Source organism: Cricetulus griseus (genome assembly GCF_003668045.3).
Source record: "Cricetulus griseus strain 17A/GY chromosome 1 unlocalized genomic scaffold, alternate assembly CriGri-PICRH-1.0 chr1_0, whole genome shotgun sequence".
Classification (NCBI taxonomy): domain Eukaryota; kingdom Metazoa; phylum Chordata; class Mammalia; order Rodentia; family Cricetidae; genus Cricetulus; species Cricetulus griseus.
In genome coordinates, this window is record NW_023276806.1 from 35,683,078 (window position 1) to 35,704,459 (window position 21,382).

At 41.1% G+C, this 21,382-nt stretch overlaps 1 protein-coding gene across 2 annotated transcripts in view; it reads right to left on the minus strand.

Annotated features, from left to right (window-relative positions):
- Pde5a (phosphodiesterase 5A) overlaps nt 1-21,382 on the minus strand; it is a 136,984-nt gene that overhangs the window by 30,802 nt on the left and 84,800 nt on the right. Inside the window, exons 12-14 of one of the 2 annotated variants that reach the window (XM_027395645.1) lie at nt 8,754-8,900; nt 3,860-3,985; nt 2,109-2,203 (exon numbers count right to left, since the gene is read on the minus strand). In XM_027395645.1, the coding sequence (XP_027251446.1) occupies nt 2,109-2,203; nt 3,860-3,985; nt 8,754-8,900 (368 nt within the window). The remainder of the gene's footprint in view (nt 1-2,108; nt 2,204-3,859; nt 3,986-8,753; nt 8,901-21,382) is intronic. The other variant, XM_027395646.2, reaches the window with a different exon arrangement.

The window sequence follows — 21,382 nt, forward strand, 5'->3', positions numbered from 1 at the left end:
CCAGGGACACCCCCTTCCATTACCCAGGGACACCCCCTTCCATTACCCATAAACACCTCCTTCCATTATCCATGAACACCTCCTTCCATTACCCAGGGACATCCCCTTTATCTTTTTTTTTATTTGAATTAGAAACAAGATTGTTTTACATGACAATCCCAGTTCCCTTCTCCCTCCCGTCCTCCCCTACCACCCCCCCAACTAAAACCCTACCTATCACATACCCTTTTCTTCTATTCTTCACCTGACTCAACCTATATCCCCTTTATCTTAACTGCTCTTATTTCTCCACCTCCTTTTTATTTGTTTGTCTGTTTTTTATTATGTGTCAGTGTGGATACATCATGGGTCCTGGGTACTGTTTGCCCCTCTAGAAGACAGACCTTTATACAAGGAGCTTACAGTACTTTACTGCCTCAAGTGCCCACTTATGAAGAAAATCCTACTTTAAGTACCAGTCAGGCAAGAGAAAGGCCTGCTTTCCTTTACTCACAGAACAGGAATGTAGGAAGAAATAAAAGGCTCTGAACTGCTTTGGCTTTTTCAAGAGTTACAGCTTGGTTAGCATCTGCTTTGTGTGTGAGAAACTATGTTTTGTGTTGTGTTATGTTGTGTTTCCCCCACCACCAACCCCATCCCCAGGGTTTTTTTTTTACCTAAAGAGATGATCCCATCTCTCCAGAAGCTCTTTTGGGTTACAATAGTTTTTTTGTTTGTTTGTTTGCTTGTTTTTTAAGGTAATTTTAAATAAAAAAGTTGTAATTTTCTTCTTCATTTACATAGAGCAACATGATCACAATTTCTACAATAATTGACAGTATATATACTAATAACACGATGTTCCTTTCTGAGACAGGCAGAGAATATAGCCATGCCATATGGATTGATCACACTGTAGAAACTTTCCTGTTGCTGCTCCCTTTTGTTAATAATGTTTATGTGACCCCCCAGGATCACTAATAAGACACAGGGACAAAGGACATGTCATCAAGTTACTTTTCCAAATCTCTAGGTTTTCAGGTGGAAACAGCCAGGCTGTGACAGGGTAAGAGCGTTCTGTCTTGTTTTGTGAAGGGCAGCACAGGGCATGGCTGTACACTGTTAGAATTTTTAGAGGAAGTCTTCTGTCTATCACATAAAGGGACAGCGACCGGAGAGCTTTCTCACACACCCTGGAGATATATGGAATGCCCCATGAGACTGGCTCACTTACAGAAAGGCTCCATAGTGAGACATTCTGCCATTAAAACAGACTTCTCAACCAATTGCTATGTGAAGATGGGCCGGCAACAGGGGTTTGATGATTTGATGAAAAAGTACTATTAGTTTTATCAGCTTAGTTGTCATAACATAATGCCGCTTAAGTGTTGGTGGTACTCAAAGGTACCTGCAAATTCTTGTCTCGGTGGTTAGAATCTCAGCCTTAAGATCAGCCAGTGAGAGCATCACACTTGACACAACTCTAGTAACTACAGCTAGGATTTAACACAAAATACGACAAACCTTCCACTTAGTGGCAATGTGTGTGGTCTCTGAAAACACACACCAACTTTGGGATATGGAAATGCCGTTATCTCCGTTTTAAAGGAAATTAAGGTATAGAGGAATCAGCTTCCTCATTCAAGGCTACACAGGAACTCTGACAGATCTACAGCCTGACCACAGAGCTCAAGTTCTCTGACACTGTGCGATGAAACCTCAACTAACCTGAAAAGCTTAGTGTATTGAGCATCATAAGTAGGGCCAGGCTAAGCACTTTTCCAAATATTGTCTTTTCTACTCCAGGATAAAAATTCTACCCCTTCTGGGCTCTTCATAGTTTTCTGAAGAAGCTCTTAAGCTGGGTGTAAGAAAACTAAAGAAAAACTCACAGTAATTATCTAATAAGATTGTCAACATAAACACAGTTTGAACTTCAGGCCTGAAATGTGATCAATATAGTATTATTACACTTGTATTTGCTTCCTATTTTCCTTAAACATAGCTAGACTATGTAATGAAATTTAACCAACTGGTATTTTCTACTTTTTTTTTGTAGCTCTAACTTAAAACATGGATCAATGATTCAGAGGACATATCTTCTTGCTTTACTGGAGAAACGATCTTACCGCTGTATGTATGAGTTGTTCACACCACGATGATCCAAATCATGGCTTAAAGCAGCAATCAGCAATGCAAGTGTCTCTAGATCCGTCAACTTGTTCTGTGTGCAAAGGCATTGAAGTAAAGAAAAAGTAGAGAAAACATGAGCGGGGCATTCTCCCGTGACTTTTCAGCATTTATTCCTGCTCTTCTGTGCGGTCACAGAGAATGCAGATCTATAGGTGACCATTTAAGCTGCATTCACAATGAGCTATTACAAATGTCTCTAAACAACAGAAAAGTTGAAATGCTTCAAAAATGAATAATCTACGACCAGTAAGCTGGCTCAGTGAGTAACAGTGCTTGCTATGCAAGCCCAACCACATGAGTTCTGTTCTGGTAATAATGGATGGTAGCAGGAGAGAACTGACTCACAAAATTTGTTCTCTGCCCTCCACGCACGTACCATGACCTATGTGCAGACAAACACACACACTCATTACATAATTTTTTTCAAGTGAAAACAAGAATAATCTTCACACAACAGGTAATCATGATCTTATTTTTATACATGTGGAATGATTGTAATAAACTTTAACTATCTCTGTGTCTTGTTTTTTGTTTTTGTTTTTTTGTAACCATTGCTTTGCTCTCTGTGATTGGCTGCTATATTCTGAAGGAACCTAGACAACATGAATATTAAACAAAATAATAGAAATGGGATAACTGGGGGAAAATTGGCTTTCAAAAGTTGTATATGTTCCCAAGCTACATATTGGTTGTTTTTGAGTACTTGCCATTTATATTATTTACAGTGCTATTCCCATCGTCAGTAAGGAAATGTAAGCTAAACTGCCATGCCACTCCATCCCACAGGAACTTCCAGAACCATAAACTTTGAAGCAGGTGTGAAAAACATGATCTCATTCTTCATCATGAAAACCAAGGGCAGCTAACTGTGGTGATAATCTTAGGACTCTTGCACGACCCAAAATAAGTTTATTCTGGTCTTAGAAATGTTTCTATGGGAGTGAAATAGCACTGTGTTATTCTGTACATCTTCTTTTATTTATTTCCTATGTGCAGGGTTTTACACAGGCTATTCCTGAGTTCCATTGCTAAGCTAGACCCAAGTCCAGTCATTTCTTTCAAAATGGATCATTTAAAATTCGTAACCCCAGAAAGTAGGATACATGACAGAGAATTATAGTTTTTTAATTTACTTTTTAAAGCTTGGAGGCTCTGAATTTGAATTCTGTAGTGAATGTCTAGAATCACTCAGAATAACTAGTCAATTCTGTCTTAGAATGGAATCTAAGGACAGAGAAATAATAGGATTTGACTGGAAATCAATGCTTTGTGTGAATGTTTTCTGCACCAATCTTCCTTTTAATCAGCCTCTGACCAATGCCCATGAAACAAAAACCCATCCGAACTAGCACTTATAGAAGTGCCCGCCTTCCACAGAGTAAGGCAGCCAACTATAAGCTTATCTGTGACAGCACTTGGTGATTGTTGAGTAATTCCACTATGGAGCAGTTGACTGTGGCTATGAGAAATGTACTATTGTTCTTCCAGTGACTTCCTCTGACAGAAATCTCTACTTGAGCAAGGACTACTAAAATGTAACATGAAGTTGGAGGATTTTTATGACATCATATTTATTACAAATGAGAGTAAGGTAGCCAACGACCCTGCGGCACTAATCTTCAACCGACCATTAGTCAATGACCAGAGCTGCACATTTGAAGAGACAGACATGCTGTAAACTGAGTACCTGAATCTTGCCTGCTTTCAGAGCAGCAAACATGCACTGTGCTGTGTTAAAGGCATGCCTCCAATTGTGATAGGCAACATTCTTCCGGTAATTCTTCTTAACACTTAAAATCCATCTGCAGAGAACCTTTAGGAAATGAAGGATACTGAGTGACAAGAATTGCCAAGTTAGTCTTCATTTTCTAAGTTCCAGGCACCTTACAGCAATCCAGTTCAATTCCTTACAACCACCAGGGAGGTCCGCATGACTGTTGCAATCCTTTCACAAAGGACAAAACTAACACTCGCTCTTCACAGCTGATGGCTTCTGTCGGGTGGGGTGGGGAAAGACTGGTTTTCTTTAAGGGTCTGTCCACTGGAAGTTTCACCACGTTCCAGTGAGTATATGAGCAATACAAACTGGACTGTTTCTTTTGGTTTGTTTTCCCTTTGCTTCTTTCCTTTGGAGAAGGTCACAAGGGAGGACCTGGGAAGTCAGGCAAGCGAATGTGATCAGGAGGCATTATGTGAAACTCCCAAATAATTGATAAGAATGTTAGGAAAAAATGAATCAATATTTTAAAAAGAGAGAGAAAAAAGAAGGATAGAAACTACACTCAAACAGGTAACCTGCCAGTGGTGGTTGTTCATAAGGGGGAGAGCCAGAATTCAAATATTACCGGTTCAATCCAGAACCTACCCAGCTAACCTAGTTAAATCAGGTGAGAAATGGGTAATATCTCAAAGAAAGCTATTTTGTCATGGGTAGGACACCAACTACATTTATTAAAAACACCCCCCATGTTATCCTTAGAATCCAGAGTCATGTGTGTATGAGTATTGGGGAACGGGTTCTTTCAATGCTCTCATGTTGCACACTTGGGTGCAAGGATCTAAGGTGAGCTGGGATCTTGGAATCCAGCTCAAGTCTCTGGACAAACTAGAATCGCAGGTCTTAATGCCCTCTTCATTAGATCTTTACTCCTTACACTTTCAGTTCTGCCTAAGTGTTAGGCATAGTTAATGTCTGCCTACCAGGACATCAAAATTTGGAGATAATGTATACAAAGGAAAACTTTTGGGACCCATATGGAAACATTTATTTTAAAAGCCGGGAAGGGGGGCAGGGAGGTGGAATTGTTCAATTCTCCCAAGTTGGGTTGAATTTAACTTCTAAGTGAAGAATTACATAAGATCCTCAGGGACTCAGGGTCTAAGCATGGTCATTCTGTCTGTGTTACCAGGCTGCCTCTCTTAAAATCTCAATGGTTTACTCTATTTTTGTAAAAACATCGTTCTCTAAGTGCTGTCCCCAAGTGTGTCACTGGGGATGTTGCAAACACAAAGAGCATGGCCTTGGGACTGGAAAAATTACAAGGGGGGAAACTACGAAGCTTTGAAAGTGTCCAGCCTTGTGATCCGCTCTGGAGGCTGAGCTGAGTCTCTTCACTGTTGGTAGAAACTGCTCAGTCAGAGGACTTGGGATAACCTCTTCTCTTTTTAGGACTTTTCCTTCTAGTTCTGTGGTTCCGTTCCCGGGGAATTCTCAAATAAAAAACCTTGGGATCTCTGAGCATAGGTCCCTGCCATTGCCCTTGTGAAAGCAGGTTTGTGTGCCCCCAGTGGGTGTGTGCTCACTCAGCACTGAAATCTCATACAGATTTCCTGACTCTGGACATTTTAAACACTCTGGTGGAAAGATGGCAGATCAGCTACCGTAGGGGGATTTTAAATGAAAGCCACAAGTTTTGCTTTGGTATGTTTTGAGAGTACGCATTGCCATCTTGTGATTAAAAAACCAGCAAGAAAAATAATGAGAAAAACTGAATATATCCTTCACTAGTTCAAAACGTAAAGCTATTATTAAATACGTATACATATTCTGCAATTGGATCATGGCTAAAGTAACTCTTGCTGGGAATCAGGTAAAACATATCAGCTTGGGACCCTTTTGGGAATGAGGTGAAACATATCAGCTAGGGGCCTTTTTGGGAATGAGGTAAAACATATCAGCTTGGGACCCTTTGCCAATGGACCCCTCCAACCAACAGACATTGGATCCCGCCTCCTGAGTCTCTGGGGGAGGGAAGAGCATTAGAATCTAAAAGAGGCTTCAGATTAATTATCAATAAAGAGGCTTGGTCAGTGGTTGATAGCACAAGGCCAAAGACTGTGATAGGGAAAGGACTCCAAGAGGGCAGCCAGGAGGTGGGAAGACAGACAAGGTACCTAAGGACCTGTTAAGAAGAGAGATGTGCACTCACAGACCACAGAAGCCATTGCCACAGATGCAGCGATCATCCAGGCCTGCAACATTTTCTTAATTCCTTTCTCCTTCTTCCAAACCAAATTGACCCCAGTCTTAAACCTGTTTGCACTCGACACACTAGCATTTTCCCCCTCTGAAGGCCCCTCCACTCCCGAGCGCTGCTCACAGACTTCCATTGCCGAGCCTGTGCCGAGCCTTCCATTTACCTCATTCCCAAAAGGGCCCCACGCTGATATGTTTCACCCGATTCCCAGCAAGAGTTACTTTAGCCATGATTCAATTGCAGAATATGTATACATATTTAATAATGGCTTTACTTCTCAACCTACTCACAAAGCTGCCTTCTCTAGTCCTCAGCTCTTGGCAGCTGCTGAAACCTAGACTTTGCCTTTCCTGCTATTTCTCTTCAACTTTGGTAAAAGGATCCCAAGTTTCTGAGTCTGTTGTAAGATTCTTTTCCTACATGACTCAGAACCTACAACAGGGATCTACATTCCCCAGTGACCATGGCGGCATATACAGTTGAGGGGTACCCATGGAAACACAACCAACACGTGTTGTCCTAATAAAGTGGATTGTTTCCGAGACCAGTAAAAGGCAATGGCTGCCACCAGCATAAATTAATGCTGACTGGAGGTTTGACATTTCACTGTGAAATGCCTCCACCTAAAATTATATTGACAATAATCCCTGAAATCAAAGAGAAGACAGAAAATCCAACCACAGTAATCCTAACAGCCCAGTTGATGATACCTGGAATAAATGTAAAATATTTTTTAATCAAAGTTAGTTCATAGAATGCCAATATTCCATAAATTTTCCCCACCTTGTAAAAGTTTTATGTAAAAGAATTAAAATCTTTTAATCTCCCCACAGTGTAGAACTTTTATGCAAATCTTTTAATCTCTCCCACCTGGTAAAACTTTTGTTTATGCGAAGGGCTCCCTGTTCTCCTGGAACTCTACTGTCTGGAGCAACACAGCACCTTCCATTATTTCCTTTGCACTGAGTCTTTTAAAACTAACCAATCTCAAAGACTGTGAGGCCAGAACCTAACCAATGAGGAAAATACAGTCACCTTCTGTATTAGAATAAAAATGACGTGAACTTTCTGTCCTGGTGTGCTGACCAGTCCAGTCTGGGCCACAGTGTTATATTTGGAGCAAAAAGAAACAGCCTTGACGAGCTGCCTTTACTCTGTTCATGTATTTCTTTGTATGGCACTGAAATTACCTACTGTTTGTTTTCTGACATTAAGATAGGGGTTACATAAAAGAAAAAAAAAAGGAAAGTGGGTGATCTAGAGAAGAAAGTTCTTCCTATGGGTAGGAATCCAAGGAAACAGAGCTGGGGAAACTGAGTGAGAATGTATCTGTATTCCCCAATCTTCAAATGCTACCTATAAGCCAAACAAAAGTAAACCAACAACAGGAGTTTTACAGAAAGAATCACATTCTTGCATTCTAGCCAAACCCTTGGAAGAGAATCATTGTTAGTTACAGATGTGCACACTCCAGGAACACATGGATCTGATCAAGGCATTAAGAAGGAAGACGGTGATCCATACTAAGGACTTCCAACTCTAGAAGTGAACTTACCACATTCACAGGGCAGACTTTTAAAGCGAGTCCTAGCTGCTACAGAGGAAAAATCTGATGGTGATTTAGCACAGTTAAATGTGGCCTAAACAGGGGATAATTAACATGCTCTCTGTGTCTGTGGATTACACCGAATATTACAAGCACACACATATACAGGCATGTAATATACAGACGAATACGTAATTCATACAGACTCCACAGAGCAGTGTCATCATTTACCCCAAGAGGTGAGGAAACAGAATATGGGAGATAACCTGCCCAGGTGAATGTGTACAGATCACCGAGGATCTAAGATCGAAGCCCATGACGTTTCTGCTCCATGATGGCTGGCTTTCCTCATCTCTAAATGAGATTCATTCATAAGAGCTTGTTGGAATAATCAAACAATACATCATCCTTTAGCTAACACTCAGACAAGAGAGACTCGTTATTGCTCTATTTGTATTGTTTGGCTTTCATTGAAGAAAAAAGTAATATGAACTTCGTTTAAATTCAAGAAAGAGTCAGATTGCAGTGTGATAGCCTTAATTACATTCACCCTCAGTTTTCTTTCTGTACTGTGAGGCAGAAAGAGTCAATGCATCATTGGAATCACAAAAAGCATGTGAGTAACTTTTCACTCATTGTATGAATTAATGGAGGACTAAGTAGAATTGTAAAAGCCTTGAAGGCAGGAATTTTTTTTTTATAGGAAATCTGTATTTGGAGACTGGATCTCAAAGGGTCTTATTTCTGCTCTATGGAGATGACCTGGTTTGAGTAGTCTGGCCTCACAAGCATCTGTGGCCCCGGTGCTGGCCCATTCTACATCATTATCCCAACCTTGGCAATGATGTCAAGGTACTCTCCAGGCTTCAAACTCCTCAGTGAGTGGCCACTGTTATCAGGAGGAGAGCCGGTTCCCTTTGATGGCTTACCAGGTGTTCTGCTCACTGAACACCCCTATTACATGCTATTAGTCAGATCCAATTTTCTATCTTACACACATGTACATGAACATGCACACACACCCACATTTTTATCAAAGGGCATCACTGCCTTCCTACCTCATGCTTCATCTGGAAGTTCTGCACAAGGTTGAGGTCAGTGAACATCCGAATTGTACACAGTGCTGTTTCCACATCAGACAGCTCAAAGTCACTGAAGCTGAAGTCAGTAATTTTAAGGGTTTGGGCAGATGGCACAACAGCAGCCTTAATGAAGAGAAGAAAATGAAATAAAACTGTGAACCAAGACGGCAGTCCGTCATAAGGCTTTCTTCTCTGTAGGGAAACAGAACATGTTGTTTATTTTATTTTTCCTTTCAATATTGCTGTAGTTTGGGTCAGGAGTGTTCCCACAAATGCCTGTATGTTAGAGGCTTGTTCTCGAGCCTAGTGCTGTTGGGATGTCTTAGTTAGGGTTTCTATTGCTGTGGTTAAACAGCATGACCACAGCAACTTGTGGTAGAAGATGCTTATTCATTTTACAACTTGTAGTCCATCATCTAAGGAAGTCAGGGACAGAACTCAAAGTAGGAACCTAGTGGCAAGAACTGGTGCAGAGGCCATGAAGGGTGCTGCTTCCTGGTTAGATCCTTATGGCTTGATCTGTCTACTTCTTTAGAGCACCCAGGACACCAGTGGAGGGGAGGCACTGCCCACAGTGATCTGTGCCCAGCCACACGAATCACCAATCAAGAAAATGCACCAATGCCTTGCCCACAGGGCCAATCTAGTGGGGACATTTTCTCCATTGAGGTTCCCGATTCCCAAATGGCTTGTGCCAAGCTTATGTAAGACTGGCCAGCACATGGGAGGAGGAGCCCAGGGGGTGAAAATTAGATAACTGGAAGTAAGCCCTAGAATGGGAGACTCTGGAGCCTTCTTTTCCTCTTACTGAAAGAACTTACTGGATGTCAAATCCTAGACCCCAGAGGAGTAGAGGGAACTTGATCACATACTGCAAATTCTGAAACCACAAGCCCACATAAATGTCCTTTTTTTCAGTGGGTTTTCTCGGGTATGTTGTTAAGTAATGGCAAACTGCAATAGACTAGAAATCTTTACCACAGACTCCCCCTACACTTTTTAAGCAGAGTCACATAGGGTTAACAAATATGATTCCAGATAGGTGAAAGAAGAGAGAGGCTTGCCACCATGAGATGACACTTCAAACAGAAAGTAGTACAGAGGACCCCGATAAATCTGGCTCTTTTATATTTCATATTCATTTGACAGAGGCAATTATCTGGAGCTATTCCAATGCTGGAAGTCAAGCAGTAAGCAAGGTAAAGATAACAGTCCAAGCAATTTATATCGCATTCATACAAAAACCTTACAGATGCTTTGCACCCATTTCTTTAGCTACACTGACAAGCACAAAGAGGTCAGGTAAGGAATGGAGCCGGTTTCCAAGGCAGCACGTTGCCTAGCTCAGATCTGACCTCACTGCTACTCTGTAGAGTCTACAGTGTAGACTCATGTGGATGCTCATTCAAGCTTGAGCAGATAGTGCTAACAAAAGCACTTGCTGGGAATTTGAATGTAGTCCATTACAGGTGGCAAGGGAAGCTGATTGTGTTTGTATTTTGGAAGAGATGACTCTGGTTTGTTTTTTTTTGTTGTTGTTGTTGTTTTTAACTGAAATCCTTGGCTTTGATTTTATGGTCACTTAATTGTAGCAAGCACCTGGGGTGTCTTCACAGATGCCTTGTGCTTCTCATCTCTCCTCCTTTGTGCTGTCTACTTCTGTGAGCACCTGCTCTTTAACTGGTAATCTCTAGGACACAGTTACAACCTAAATAGGATTAAGTGCCCCCTGATGCTGGTCCTTCTCTGGGAACACCTGTTAAATGGCATCCATGACTGTTACTTACTTTCATGTTTCCTACACTTTTCTATTTATTAGCATCAATAACTTAAGAATAACCGGAAGGGAATTGAACTCTTATTCTCTTTGCTTAACTTGACTTAACAGTTTTCATTTTACTTAAAGATTGCCCCGCCCTCCATGGAGATCAGGAGAGCCTGGAACCCATGACCTTCCTACCTTAGCATTGCCAGCATTGGTATGATAGGCATGCACCAAGATTCTTAATGTCCCAAAGCTTCCTTGGAGGATGAGGCCCATCTGCCTGTGTTGGGGCAGTGCTGCAAGCATGTCCTAATCTTGCTGTCAAAAACACTTAATTTGTCATGCTGTTTACATATTAGGAAAATTAAACAGCAACATTATTTTTGAACTTTTTCAAAGCATCAACGGAAGAGTAGCTAGCTAAGGCCAAGGGGCCCTGGCAGTCTCACTGCACTCTCCTTTATTTTTGCTGGAGCCTGTGGCTACTAGAACTTGTAGGGGCCCCTATTCCTCCACCCATGGGCCATTTACTTTATGGGCATGCAACTCAGCATTATTGAGTGTGGTAGCTTGATCAGTCTGAGAGTAACCTGATAAAAAGAACCTTTTGTTTATTGAGGAAAGAAATAGTAAGAGCGGAAACAGTTGCCAAACTCCTTAGGTTTCTTACCATTCATACAGCACTATCCTGTCTCCCCTTCAACTGTCCAGAACTAAACCCATCAAAATACTAAAATCTCCCAGAGCTGCTGAGAGCTGTCTAGCCCCTATACCTTTAAAGCTATTTCTCCTGCTTATGGTGGCTGTCGTGTTTCACCTCACATACACCAGACTGTTCCATTCTGTAAGACTCTTCCCCTAAGACAAAAATTCACAAGAAAATATGCACTCTATAAAGCCAGTCCCATGGACTTACGTGTGGGCTGAAACAGGGCTGACAACTGAAAATGTTTAGAAAAAGGTCTCATTGTTTACAGTGGCCTCCAGCATCAGAGATGGAGCGAGTCCAGCGGGGAGGAAACAGACAACAGCTGCTGTCCTTAAGTAGATCCACTAGACACGAGAACAGATGCTCTATTCATCAGCATCATTTTTCCTATTGCAGGACGTTTTCTTCGTTTCCTTCCACATATCCCACAGCTGCAGGAGAGGTGGCCTCACAGTCCAGGCCTCTCTCCCTGTGCATGGATTCTCAGTCTCTCAGACCGAGAAGCAAGCCGCTTCCTTTCCTCCTTCACTCACTACCACACCACAGCACAAACAAACTCCACGCACTGACCCAGCAGAGACATGCAGACATTTTCCAATGGAGCACTGTCGTCAGATATGGGGTTCAGAACTTGGATTAGTCACTAACGAGGTTTGAGGAAGGCAGAAATCCCTTAAAACCCTTCTTCGTTAACCATAGCATAAAAGTTGACAAGCTTTCTATTTGTTTTTCTTACTATTTCAAAAGATAAAAATATTGTGTACCTTTTCCTAATAGCAGAGACTGAAGTGTGTGGTATTTCAGGTGGGGCAGTCAGGTGCAATTCTAGATTCTCAGAGTTTCTTTTGGTTACAGTTGTATGCTTTAGAATTTAGAAGTGAGACACCAGCCAGGGAAACGCGTAGGCTAACTAGATCGTAACCTCTCTCTTGTCTGAATGCAATGCCCTAGTCTCATCCCAAGCTCTGTAGGAGACCACCTGCTGCAGCCTCCCCTCCCTTCCTGCTCCCTGATCTCCAGGTCATTATACTGGCCTCCTCTAACCTTTCTTCCCTCCACTCATGTTGTTATCCCAGCCCCCAACTCCAGCAGGCATTCCCTGGAGCCCAGCAGCCAACCTTGCCAGAGAAGCAAGTAGGCCAGCCAAGCAGGGAGGCTAACTTCAGCCCTTCACTCTCCCTCAACCTCTCCAAATCCAGTCTCATCCCCAGCTATGCAGCAGACTCCATGTTGTGGTCTCTCCTCCATCTCTATACCCTTTCCCAGGAGACTAAGGAGATCCAGGAGGAACACCCTGCTTTCCTCCCTCCAGTGGACACACCCCTTCAGCCTCCCCTTCTTAGCCCATTCCCAATCTTAAGTGTTACGTCCCAATACCAAGAAACACATTTTGCCCTGAACCTCCAGTGGCCAAACCTATCAAGATCCCAGAAGAATTCCTTACCAGGCAACACATGGCTATCACGGCCTCCTAAGAACCAGAAAGGCCAACAGAAACTAGGAAAAGAACACCCACCCAACAAAGGCAAGACCAGATATCAGCACCTAGAATTATAATCAAACCCAGATGCCTGGGCAACAGTGTAAAAACATAATCAATACTAGCCAGGACAAAGTTTCCAGTAGAGCCCAGCTATCGTACCACAGCAGGCCCTGAGAACTGCAACATAGCTGGAGCACAAGACAAAGACCTTAAAATAGCCTTTGTGGATATGATGGAGGTCCCTAAAGAGGAAATGAATGAATCCATTAAAGAAATCCATGAAAACACAAACTGGAATGAAATAAATAAAACAGTTTAAGACCTGACAGCAGAAATAGAATCAATAAAGAAAACACAAACTGAGGAAAATCTGGAAATAAAAAAATTGAGGACTCAAACAAGAATTTCAGAGGCAAGACTCACCAACAGAATACAAAAGTTGGAAGAGAGAATCTCAAACCTTGAAGACATGATTTAAAAAAAAAATGGATACTGAGGTCAAAGAAAACGTAAAATCTAAAAAAATATAAAAAAATGGTGCCACATGAGACACTATTGAGGGAAACTATGGTGGGAAGTGTAACTCTACAGAACACAGAGTGCCTTCTCTACTCGAAAATATCTAGCACGTTTGTAGGGAGAAATGCTGACCACGCCCGCTTGCGGGCTGGCACAGGTGCCGATGACCACGCCCATTTGGGCGTGGTCAGAGTGATGTGGCAAGGCTTTAAATATCAGAGACGCTGGCATGCAGCTCTCTTTCCCCTCTCCTGCCTGGCTGAACTGACAAGTAGGCATCCGGGGTAAACCTGGTGCTGGCTCCATTGCATGAGTACTTTCCTAATAAACCATCTGTTATCAGTCTAGTTCTGACTCCATTGCCTTCCACTTTACACGGATGATGTAGGTAGTAGCCAACAGCCCAGTGGCTTTCTGATTCTAGGCTATGCGGCTGATGATATGTGTAGATATGATGCAATAGTCCAGATATGTTTTATTCCAGGAACTCATTCCTGGGCTCATTCATTGACTTCTTCAGAGGGATTGAAAGAAAATGTTTGTCTTTCTATAAAAAATAGTCAAGGCAGGTTGTATTTTCTCAGTTGAACCCTGACGATCTATTTGGCAACAAAAAATGGTTGTAGGCAACAGACTCTCCAGGCTCAGAATCTGAGATTGGATAACTAATGCAGATGAGTATAGAAGCAGAAGTAACTATAATTCCATTAGAGTAGCATATACAAATCATTAAAATTACAACTTCTTGGGTTCAATGCAGAAATACTAAACTAGAAAAGCCAGGAGTGTGCCCTGGCCATCTCTGTGTTGCAATGAACCTTGCAAGCGATTCTGATGGATGCAAAAAGGTAAGAACTGCTGCATTAGGTGAGGCCATCCAAAGTCAATAGCACAGACATTTACATGGTCACTGTGGCCGTCTTCAATAAAATGACTTTTTGTGGATCCAGTGGTAACCGCCATGCAGAAACCACAAGGAAAGCTGGCTGCTTCTTACTACTGCTTCAGTAGGAGGAAATACAGAAGATGCTCTAGACTTCAATTTTTTTTTGTTCAAGCCATGATTAGAAAACAAGAGAATTTGTGGATTTCCTAAGAGAATCTGATAGAGACAAAGTCCAGATGCATCTTCAGCAGGCTGCTGAATTACAAACCATATTGAAAACAGACATGCCATGGACATATTAAAATCTCCTGTGTCTAAGTCAGAGCACTGATTAAGAGGGAGTGGGCACCAAGGAATGGAACAGAGACACTGGGGTACAGCTGCATAGGTACAAGTCTCTCAGATAAGAGTACCCTTATAATTTCATAGTGCCTGATATCTCTCATAGTCATAGTTATTATATATATATATGTATATATATATACATATATATATATATATTTGAAAAATATATATATTTGAAAAACCTACTACAACACCAGTATATTTGAAAAACCTACTACAACACCTATATAGATTATGTGGTAAATATTGAATGAACAACATCAAAACTCTCCCATAACACATAGATGTGTTTCCTACAAATTTCCCTTTTAAACCACTATAATACAAATGTCAGTATTGATAATGAACCCCACTGCAACCGGAAAAACAATCCCTTGTGGTATTTGTATTGTTCTCTTCTAGTTCTGCTCTTCTTATTTCCTTTGAAAAAAATTAAAATTACAGTCAGATTTTCAGGTTCTTTCACTTGCATTATGTATCCAGCATAACTCTAACCAGCAGTTTCAGCTTGTCAATGCTTTGGCAAGTTTGATGCCTCCATGCTAAGGACACTAGTAATCCAGAAAGGGGCAGCACTGGCCTGAGGACTTACTTTGTGAGCAATCATGGCAGGAAGTAACTGGGATAGTCCATCTTAGACTCAACAAGTAGAGAACTCGCTATGGTTTATAAACAAAAGGTTTCACCTTCAATCTTTTTCTTTCAGACTTTTTTTTATTTGAATTAGAAACAAGATTGTTTTACATGACAATCCCAGTTCCCTTCTCCCTCCCGTCCTCCCCTACCACCCCAACAACTAAAACCCTACCTATCACATATCCTTTCTGCTCCCCCTAGATGGTGAGGCCTTCCATAGGGTGTCATCAGAGTCTATCATATCCTTTGGGATAGGGCCTAGGCCCACCCCCATGTGTCTTGGCTCAGGGAGTATTCCTCTGTGTGTAATGGGCTCCCAAAGTCCACACCTATGCTAGGGATAAGTACTGAACTTCTACAGGAGGTCCTGTAGATTCCCGAGGTTTCCTCAATGAAATTCATGTTCCTGGGGTCTGGATCAGTCCCATGCTAGTATCCCAGCTATCAGTCTTGGGAGCAAGAGTTCCCCGATGTTCAGGTCAGTTGTTTCTGTGAGTTTCGCCAGCTTGGTCTGGACCCCTTTGCTCTTCACTCGTCCTTCTCTGCATCTGGATTCCAGTTCAGTTCAGTGATTAGTTGTGGGTGTCTGCATCTACTTCCACCAGCTGCTGGATGAGGGCTATCGGGGTAGCATATAAGTCAGTCATCAATCTCATTATCAGGGGAGGACATTTGAGGAAGCCTCTCCTCTGTTGCTTAGATTGTTAGCTGGTGTCATCTTTGTAGATCTCCAGACATTTCCCAAGTGCCTGATTTCTCTGTAAACCTAAAATGTCTCCCTCTATTATGGTGTCTCCATTCTTGTTATCTTCTATTCTTCCCTTGACTCAACCTTTCTTCTCCCTCATATCCTCTGCATCCTTCCTCTTCTCCCCTTCTTATTCTCCTAACTCCCCCGCCCCTTCCCATGCTCTCAATTTGCTCAGAGGATCTTAACCCTTTCCCCTTCTCCAGGGGACCATGTATGTCTCTCTTAGGGTCCTCCTTGTTTACTAACTTCTCTGGCAGTGTGGATTGTAGGCTGGTAATTCTTTACTCTATGTCCAAAATCCACATATGAGTGAGTACATACCATGCTTGTCTTTTTGTGGTTGGGTTACCTCGCTCAGAATGGTTTCTTCGAGTTCCATCCATTTTCCTGCAAATTTCAAGATTCCATTGTTTTTTTTCTGCTGAGTAGTACTCCATTGTATAAATGTACCACATTTTCTCCACCCATTCTTCAGTTGAGGGGCATCTAGGCTGCTTCCAGTTTCTGGCTATTACAAATAGTGTGCTATGAACATCGTTGAATAAATGTCCTTGTTGTATGAATGTGCATCTTTTGGGTATATGCCTAAGAGTGGAATTGCTGGATCTTGTGGTAGACTGATTCCCATGTTTTCAGGGAGCTGCCATACTGATTCCACAGTGGCTGTACAAGTTGGCACTCCCACCAGCAGTGGAGAAGTGTTACCCTTTCTCCACATCCTCTCCAGCATAAACTGTCATTGGTGTTTCTGATTTTGGCCATTCTGACAGGAGTAAGATGGTATCTCAGAGTTGTTTTGATTTGCATTTCCCTGATGGCTAAGGATGTTGAACACTTTCTTACGTGTCTTTCAGCCATTTTAGATTCTTCTATTGAGAATTGTCTATTTAGTTCTGTACCCCATTTTTTAATTGGATTGTTTGGTGTTTCGGAGACTAGCTTCTTGAGTTCTTTGTATATATTGGAGATCAGCCCTTTGTCAGATGTGGGGTTGGTGAATATCTTTTCCCAGTCTGTGGGCTGTTGCTTTGTCTTGCTGACTGTGTCCTTTGCCTTACAGAAGCTTCTCAGTTTCAGGAGGTCCCATTTATCAATTGTTGATCTCAGTATCTGTGCCACTGGTTCAGGAAGTGGTCTCCTGTACCAATTAATTGAAGGGTATTTCCCACTTTGTCTTTTAATAGGTTCAGTGTGGCTGGGTTTATGTTGAGGTCTTTGATCCATTTTGACTTAAGGTTTGTGTATGGCGACAGGCTTGGTTCTATCTGCAGTCGTCTACATGTCTGCAACCAGTTATGGCAGCACCATTTGTTGAATATGTTCTCTTTGTTCCGTTGTATAAATTTGGATTGTTTGTCAAAAATCAGATGTTGGTATCACCTTTAATCTTAAAACACAAGGTCCATTTTCCCCTTGGAAGTTTCCTCCCTACCTGTGCATATAATGTCCAGAGTGCTTATTATACCATTAGGACTTGTGAAACAAAGCTTGCCACATGACAGAGCCATAAAGACTTCCATATTGCTACAACTACTTACAATAACTAAAACTCAGTGGAGGCACACACACCAGGAAGGCTTGTCACTGTGGCTCCGTAGGGTAAGCTCTTAGTTATCTGCTTTTATAGATGGAGAGGGCGGGGCATAGAGAAGTTCCATCTGCTTCAGACTGACTATATTAACCCTGAAATCTGGATCAATCAACAGTTAAAAGCTGTTTACATATTTTAAAATAATACTGTATTTCTCAAATGTATGGTGTCGTGAAAACCATTAATCATGTGAGCATGGAAAATAGCACACTTGGTAAAATAAAAGGAACAATCATCTACAAATTATTTGAGTTCTTTGTGTGTGTGTGTGTGTGTGTGTGTGTGTGAAGACCTCATTAAAGGGGCTTCTATTCTGCCTGTGGGAGATGTCTCTTGTCACCTCAGCAGAAACTAAAAATGTGGGCACAGGGCTACACAATCTGATTGACTGTGTATTCTTTATACCACCCTCCTCCAAAAAAAGCCAAATGGAGCGCCAGAAATTCAGTCCGCCCTAGATCTTAAGTATCAGCTCTCAAGCCCCAAATAAAAATCATGGGAACTGAAACATCTCTTTACAGCCAACTATTAATAAAAGGCTCCTTGTGCACAAGAAATATTTGTTAAAGTAAGTCTAAAATCAGCAATTATTGAACTCGATCTTCCATAAATGTCAAATTCTTCCACTTAGCATCAATGGTTTATAAAGTCATTTTGTTTTATTTCTCTTTGATATTTAAGTCAATGAAAATGAGGAATTTCAATTAGTTCTCATTTCAGGGAAATTACTTTTAGGGATCAAGTGAGTATATTTGCTAGGTGGTACTAGTGGTTCCAAAGAAAGGTCTCCTGGCAAGTGCTGGGCACTCTCCTGTGGGCCCTGACCAATACTCTCCTCTCAGGGCCCTATGCAAAGGATGACAATGACATTTCAGCCCTTGAAAAAAGCCACTGTGACAACCACTATCTTACACTCTGAGGAAGGCTGCTGCCTGTGCTCACCACTTCCAAACTCTCATAAAATGTGTATTTAATATGGAAACTGACACATCTTTCAGTGTTGTTACAATGTATCTTTTTCCAAGACAGAGGTGCCTTCAAATGAGAAGAAATCTACGGGGGGAGGAATGGGGGGAGGGAGTACATGAGGCACAGTTTTAATGTGTGTAAGGCACAGAGGCTGCGGACTTGAATATTTTCTTTAATTACTATACCAGTATAATGTTTCCTTCTTTCTTACATTAAATAAGTGGCTCCTTTAAACTTTAGTAGGGAAGATGAATATTCAAAACTTCTATAATGAGCTTACAGTTTTAAAAAATCATACAACAAAGGCATAATGATAAAATTCTGATAAGATATAAATACTTTTAAATATAAACAGTGGAACTGATGGGTGTACTTTAATATACATAGATCTGCTATTATGTTGCTTTCCTAGTTCCACATACAAAACATTTTTTAAAAACTGTGGTGTTTCCATATAGAAGACTCAATATAAAGTATAGCTTGTTGAATGAATGTGCCCTATTTCTTGAGTTACATGCTACTAAATGAACACTAATAGTTTCCTAATAAAGTATTTCTCCTCTCAAAAAAAAAAAAAGAAAGAAAGAAAGAAAAAACTGTGGTGTTTCCAAACTATACACAGCCATTGTGTAAGAGAAATTCAATAACAGCCTCTCCATGTTTGGAGATAAGATTATGGCTGGAAACTGTCCACCAGAAAAATCAAAGTGAGATAGGAAGAATCAAACAGATAACCTACTGACATCTTGCCCATGTGAAAATGTAGTAGTCTTAATCTTTTAGACTTCTACAAAAGAGGATGCCTCTATGGAAAGCCCGGAGATTGCTTTAGACTCTGACCAGTTTAAGGAAGGCAACCCATTACCAAGGTCACAGGTCACTGCAGTTCAGTAGCACTGAGCATCATCAAGATCACAGGGCCAACCCTTGGTTAAACCATCCAATCGAAAGTTTCAAGTTATACTTTGTCAGTCTTTAAAGGAATTTCCCCAAATCAAGGGCCAATGAATATCTTGCTGTTAGATATTTGATCTATACACTAATTTAGGCATCAGATTTGGGTCAGGACTTGGCTCTGTCCTTCACCACAGTCACCTGCAGCAGTCCAAGATACCTGACCAAGGCTGGGCCCACATGATACTTCTTTCTTTGAGAGGGTAAGGTGAAAATGAGGGGAATTCTGTCCTAGGAAATGCCACCTTGCTGCTACCATAGCCTTTTCTTTCTAATTTTGTTCTCACACGAAGAGTCTCAGAGCCCCTTTAAGATGTCAAAAAAATTCAGTTAGCTTCTAGACACAGCATCCATGATTCTACAAAATGCAGCAAAACTGTGACTAAATGAACAAGAACTGACTCAGTGACAAACCAAGTAGTTTATCAATGTTAATATGTACCTATCTATTGCTCTTCAAATAGGACCAGAAGACAGAAAGAGCAGTCAGTCACCCAATCAAGTACACATTCATTTTTCAATTGTTTGTTTAATCAAACTTATATTCTGTATCTTTCTTTAAAAGTTTCTTTATTTAGTTACTTATTTAAAGGGCATTTATTTATTTATTTCCTTATTTATTTTTGATGTTTCAAGACAGGGTTTCTCTGTGTAACAGGGCTAGCTGTCTTGGAACTAGTTTTGTAGACCAGGCTGGCCTTGAACTCACAGAGATCCATCTGCCTCTCCCTCCCAAGTGCTGGAAGGCATTTATTTATTTATTTATTTATTTATTTATTTATTTATTTTTACTCTTTATTCTTTTGGATTTTTGCTCTTTACTCTTTGGCGGATTGGAGACCCAGCTCCCAAATAAATACACATGGAGACTTATTGTTACTAATGAATGTCCAGCCTTAGCTTAGCATGTTTCTAGCCAGCTTCTCTTAAATTATCCTATCAGCCATTTGCCTCTGGGCTTTTATCTTTCTCTATTTCTGTACACCTTTCTTTACTTCTTCCTCAGTAGCTTGCTATGTAGCTGGGTGGCTGGACCCTGGTGTCCTCTGCCTTCTATTTCTCCTCAATCTCCCTTCTCTCTTTTTCTCCTTCTATTAATTCTCTCTGCCTGCCAGCCCCGCCTATCCTTTCTCTGCCCAGCTACGGCCATTCAGCTCTTTATTAGACCAATCAGGTGTTTCAGACAGGCAAAGTAACACAGCTTCACAGAGTTAAACAAATGCAACATAAAAGAATGCAACACATCTTTGCATCATTAAACAAATGTTCCACAGCATAAAAAATGTAACACATCTTAAAATAATACTCTACAGCAGCTGTGCACCACCACCGCCCTAGTGTTTATTTTATTATATATATATAATAATATATATATATATATATATATATATATATATATATATATATTGTGTGTCTGGCACCTGAACAGACCGGATGAGGGAAATGGATCCCTGGAGCTGATGTTACAGATGGTTGAAAGCTACAGTGTGGGTGCTGAGACCCAAACCCAGGTCCTTTGCCAGAGTAGCTAAGGCTCTCAACTGCCAAATCATCTGCCAGCCCTATATTCTTGTATTTAGTTAACTTTTAAGAACCATGATCAAGTGACAGGAGTTCTTTTATTGCTTTCTCAGCAATTTGTGACTAAGGATTATCAAAAAGATACATACATGGCAACACTCAGTTAAGGAAACATATGACAACTTTTGAATTTATTTTACAGTTGGAATTGGCATAAACAAGCAAACACATGGCAAAGACAGTGATTAGGAGAAATGCTGTGTTATGCAGACACCTGTGTAGCTGGAGCTGCAGAAGAATTTTTATTTGGTTAACATAAAACTAGAATTGAAATCAGTTACTGAATTTCAACCAATTTAAATAAATTACTTGACCTACAAAAGATGTAACCCTACTTTTCTCAATGCAGCTGCCAGACATCTATTTTCCAAATGGAACAACAGATGGTTCAGAACAATATGCTGTGCAGCAATTTT